This window comes from Scyliorhinus canicula, chromosome 4, assembly GCF_902713615.1.
Source record: "Scyliorhinus canicula chromosome 4, sScyCan1.1, whole genome shotgun sequence".
Classification (NCBI taxonomy): Eukaryota; Metazoa; Chordata; class Chondrichthyes; order Carcharhiniformes; family Scyliorhinidae; genus Scyliorhinus; species Scyliorhinus canicula.
Window position 1 is genome coordinate 195720032 of NC_052149.1, and position 5586 is coordinate 195725617.

The 5586-nt window shown below is 46.5% G+C and overlaps 1 protein-coding gene across 1 annotated transcript; it reads left to right on the top strand.

Annotated features, from left to right (window-relative positions):
- The first annotated feature begins 623 nt into the window (after positions 1-623).
- On the top strand, positions 624-1174 carry LOC119965287 (40S ribosomal protein S20). Its single transcript, XM_038795816.1, has one exon. It carries the CDS (start codon positions 755-757, stop codon positions 1112-1114), a length of 360 nt encoding a protein of 119 aa, XP_038651744.1. The 5' UTR covers positions 624-754; the 3' UTR covers positions 1115-1174.
- Positions 1175-5586: the final 4412 nt, after the last annotated feature.

Sequence of the window (5586 nt, forward strand, 5' to 3'; positions counted from 1 at the left end):
GCCGATCTGCCATCCCCCTTCTTGGGCCCAACCCCTGCCCATGTGCCGCGCCTCCCATGGTCCGCCTCTTGGCAGCTCCCACCCCCGACCCCTCCCCTGTTACCTGGTTCAGTTCCCTCCCTCATCAGCAGATCTTTTCCCCCCTCCCCCCCTAGCAACAACCCCTTGTAACCTAACCGCTGCCATATACTGGCTGTATACACACCCCCCACCTCACTCCCGTTGACTAGCTCAAGCAGCTAGCCTGGTGGCTCTCAACTCCGGCGCCACCATGTCTCACACCTATTGTCTCCCACAGAACAAAGCAACATTCCCACAAGAGAGAGAAAAACCCCCCAAAGATAACCCTACCAGCCCCCCAGCACCCAACAACTTAAACTTTAACTATCCCTTTGGCTTTAACTTTTAAACTTTCATACAGGCAAATACAAACACAAGAACACCCGCAACTTTAAATAAAAGAGCATGCCAAACGACATCGCTGACACGAAGGGAAGTCTGTGAGCAACTGCAGACATCCCTTAAAACACTCTAACTTGAGTCCATGAGTCCTCAGTTCGGCACCAGTCCATGCCCCTTAGCGAAGTCCATCGCTTCCTCCGGGTCGTCAAAATAATGTTGCTGTGCTCTTCCAGCTGTGACTGCGGCCCGAGTGAAGGTTGGCAGGCTCCGCGCGCTCCTGGCTCACCGCTGTTCGTTCACTTTCAGAGTCCCAAGCGAAGAAGTCGACGGATAAGTCGGTCAGGAAGTTACCATGGCATTTAAAGATCCTGGCAAAGCACCGGTCGAACAGGAGGTCGCAATTCACCGAATTAGAATTACCTTGACCAGCCGGAATGTAAAATCACTTGAGAAGGTTTGTGCTGATCTAATTCGTGGTGCCAAAGAGAAGAATCTGAAGGTCAAGGGACCTGTTCGCATGCCCACCAAGACTCTGCGTATCACAACAAGAAAGACTCCTTGTGGTGAAGGTTCCAAAACTTGGGATCGCTTCCAAATGAGGATCCACAAGCGTCTGATTGATTTACACAGTCCATCTGAAATTGTGAAACAGATCACCTCTATCAGTATCGAGCCTGGTGTAGAAGTGGAAGTTACAATTGCCGATGCTTAAATGTCTATGGAAATAAGTACAATAAAATTAATTTAAAATCCAAAAAAAAAAAAAAAAAAATAATGTTGCTGTTCCCGATATGTGACCCAAAGCCGCGCCGGGAAAAGTAGCCCAAACTTGACCTTCTTTTTAAACAAAATCCCTTTAATTTGTCTGTAGGCTGCCCTCCTTCTGGCCACCTCCTGGCTCAGATCCTGATAGATGCGCAGGACACTGTTGTTCCATGAGCAGGTCCTCGCACTCTTGGCCCACTGTAGAACCAGCTCCTTGTCCACGAACCTATGGAACCTGACCACCATCGCCTGGGGTCCCCGCCCCCACGCGGCTGCCTCGCCTGCACTCTGTGTGCCCTGTCCAGCTCCAACGGACGCGGGAAGAAATCATCCCCCATCAGCTTCTGCAGCATGTCTGCCACATATGCCGTGGCATTTGCTCCCTCGGCCCCCTCCGGGAGCCCAATGATTCTCAGGTTCTGCCGGCGAGACCTATTTTCCAGGTCCTCCAGCTTGTCCATCAGCCTTGCTTGCTGCTCCTTCAGCTTACTGATTTCCACGTCCGCTACCGTTTGGAAATCCGCCTGCTCCTCCACTGTCTTCTCCAGTGCCTGGACCTTCTTGTCCTGAGCATCCAGCCTCTGGTCAAGTCACTCCACCGCTTTCTGGAGCGGTTCCAAATTGTCCCGATTCAGTGCTGCGAAGCTCTCCTTCATGACCTGCAGCATATTGTCCAGCGATGCCTGGACCGTCCTTTCCTCCGTTCATCGGCCATCTTTCCTCCCACCTGAACTTCCACACCACCTTTGTTCAGCCCCTTCTTTGCCTGTTTTCGCTCCCTTCTGCTCCTTAAATCCATACACCTCTGTATGGATTCAGGTCTAGAGTGCTATTGCTTTTCACTCCAGCGCTCAAAAGTTCCAAAAAGTCGGGGAAAAAGATCTTAAAGTCAGACCGGAGCGAGAGCCACCAAATGTGCGACTTACTCCCTCATAGCCGCCACCGGAAGTCGCTTTGTTGACTTTTTTTGGTTCGGCCACCAGTCTGCCTGCTGTCCGGGTTGCTGGAGCCCCCCTCCCGGGGGTGGCCGGAGACTTCGTGCCTGGTGGGTCTGATTTTCTGGGCTAAATTCAGCCAAAAGTGCCTATTTTGCTGCGTTCTGGAAGAGAGCCACCTGATATATGACTGCTCAGCACATCCCCGTCGTCTGAAGCTTCTGAATTTGCTTACTTCATATATAGGGTCCCAATGTAACTTGGAGGTTCTCCATGCAGAACATCTCGCAGCAGAATTAAGCATGGAAAAGTTGAAACAGTGGCCATTAAAGAGATTGTTGTGAACTGTTCCCTGAAACAGGGTGCAGGGTGGTGGTGAGTGGTGGGGGTGGTAGACGCAGAGGAGAGGCAGGGATAGGTGACAATGGCTTCTATCTCTCTGGTGCCATCAGGTGGACAATGGGTCATTTTGTCAACTGTCTCCCAAAGCACCCCCAAAACAAAAAACAATCAGCCCCCGGCTTAAGAGACATTGCATCTATCAGCCCTCCCCCTGAAAATACTGACATTCTTCGACCATTGCAAACCCATATCTCCCAGCCCCTCCTCCACCATCCTTCTTTGATGTCCACTTTCAATTCCACCTCCCTCGTTTTCTCTTTTTCACCTTGAATACGTGCGTCACCTGTTATGCTTCTGGCAATTTCTGTTGTCGCAGCTGAATCCTGCCTCGATTATTCTTGGTGAATCACCAAGACCTATCCTGCATTCTCAACAACACTCACTCACCCCACCCTCACCTGCTCCCCACCCAGCCTCCTCCCTACCTACACCATCCCCTGCAAAGAAAATGCAGCCGTGTGCTGGCAGCATCACAATGACAAATGTTAATCCCACCTCATCACTTTATGATTGCAGGAAAATTCAAGCCATAATTAGATTTTCACAAGTGTATTTTTAGATGTTCTATTTCACAGTTGTAATTTTGCTTTGAATTTATAATTTCCAATGTTTTACTATTTGCTCTTCAGCTCAAATGATAATGAAAACCGCTTCAGACTTTAGCCATTTACTATTTCTGTTATGGATTTGCACGCGGATATTTATAAAGAGAAAGGGCAGGTCATGATGATGTTTTCATCACAACTAAAGGCTTAAAAATAAACCAGCTTTTTGATTCATGCAGTTACGAAAATAGGAATTCACAGATATACCACTCACTGACAAGAGAAATCTGTTTCATGGATGATGTAAAAGAGATAATTCAGAGATGGAAAATGGAAAAATGAATGAGCAAACCGTGAGAGATGAAAAGACGCAGGGGAAGTCCATGCAAAGAAAATGTGAGAAATGAAGGAAAAACAGAGAATAAGAGGATCAAAAAAATCTGCAAATGTGGCAGATGGATTTACACATAATTGCAAATGATGTACAATGGGATAGAAATTGGCTATTGCCTCTTTTTGTGCTCAGAATGGATTGTTAATTATGAAATCTTTAATCAAATATTATTTTTAAAAAAGATGTGCTTGTGTGCAATGTTTCTTCAAGAACCGAGTCACATGGCTCATCATCGGCTACTTTGCGGGCTTTTGGAGGGGTCTAATGCCAAACCTTGTACAATAAGGACGTATTCAATAAACCTCTGTTGATCTTGCATTAAACCCCATGTGCTCTGGCAAGTTATTTTTCTTGTGCTGTTTGCCCTTAGATACAACAGCTTACAATAAGAATAATCATCTTTATTGTCACAAGTAGGTTTGCATTAACACTGCAATGAAGTTACTGTGAAAAGCCTCTCATCGCCATATTCCGGCGCCTATTCGGGTACACTGAGGGAGAATTCAGAATGTCCAATTCACCTAACCTAACATCACGTCTTTTGGGACTTGTGGGAGGAAACCAGAGCACCAGAGGAAACCCACGCAGACACAGGGAGAACATGCAGACTCTGCACAGACAGCGACCCAAGCCAGGAATCGAACCTGGGACCCTGGCGTTGTGAAGCAACAGTGTTAACCACTTCATCCCAAGATCTTGGGGCTAAGCCATCAAGAATTGGTTAAAATATTAAAAGCTCATTATTCACCAAAGCCATTGATTATTACGGAGAGTTTTCAATTTCATCGAAGGAATCTGTTAGAAGGGGAAAATACTGCACAGTTCGTTGCAACCCTTAAGCGCCTTGCAGAGTTTTGCAAGTTTGGCGACTTGTTAGATGACACAATTGGAGATCGTTTAGTGTGTGGTTTGAAAAATGAGGCCATTCAACGAAGATTATTAATGGAATTAAATTTAAGCCTGAAGGCTGCATTAGATATTGCTGTTTCAGTGGAGTTCACAGCTAAGGAGGCTTCTCAGCTCAGAGCAAGCACAGGGATCCATAAACTGGCTGCTGGCCAGAAAAGGTGTACCCAGCAACTGGCATGTCATCGCTGTGCAAAAATGGGCCATTCACAGGCTGATTGCTGGAGCAAGGACAGGCAATGTAAAAATTGTGGCAGACTGACAGTAAGAGCTTGTTGGAGTAAAATAACTTCTCCAGAGAACGCTCAAAGGAAGATAGTGAAATCATTTAAAGGAAGAAACAACACGAATGAAACTAAGAAAATTCCCAATGTGGAAGAAAAGAACAACAGTCACAATGAAACGAAAACAATTCATTTTGATGAAGAATTGAACTGGAACGTGTTCTCATTCCAGGGTGAGTCACACCATTTTTGGGTAGTGCCAAAACTGAATGGACAACTTATTAAAATGCTGGTTGATAAGGGGGCTTCCTGAGACCATCTCTGAAGAGAAACCTGATCAGCAGCCTTTGAAACCAGCAGATGTGATCTTGAGACCAATACTGAAGAGATAGTGCCACTGAAAGGTTACACCACAGTCAAGGTTGAAGTATGTGGACAAACCGCAGAGTTACCGTTCCATATGGTGCAAGAATGTTTCCCAGCTCTCTTTGGCTGCTCTTGGCTGGAAAGTGTCATAATTTACACCAGTATATCATGGTGCAGACACATACTGATGAACACACACAGGAACCAATCAACATGTACAAACACCGCAGCCAATCACCAGTTAGAATACACACACTATAAAGGCAGAGGGCACCATGGTTCCCGTTCATTCTGGGTGCTGCCTCTCAGTGTAACAAGAACTCATCCAGCCCAGCACAGACTTACAACACGTGCTGAGAGAATCAACTGGTTCGGACAAGGCTTAGGTCTCTAGTTTAAGTTAGCATCATTTAGACCCACAGTCATTGTGTGTTAGTTAGAAGTAATTAATAAAATTGAGTTGAACCATCATCAGTGTTGGAAGTGTCTGTTCATCTCTCAAGTCTACACTAGCCAACACTTTAGAAAGGATTAAACTGAAAGGGCGGCATGGCGGCATAGTGGTTAGCACTGCTGCCTCATAGCGCCAGGGACCTGAGTTTAATTCCGACCTCAGGTGACTGTGTGGAGTTTGTGCATTTTCCCCG

Coding starts and splice junctions, on each gene's coding strand:
- LOC119965287 (XM_038795816.1), top strand. CDS start 755: ATGGCATTTAAAGATCCTGGCAAAGCACCGGTCGAACAGGAGGTCGCA.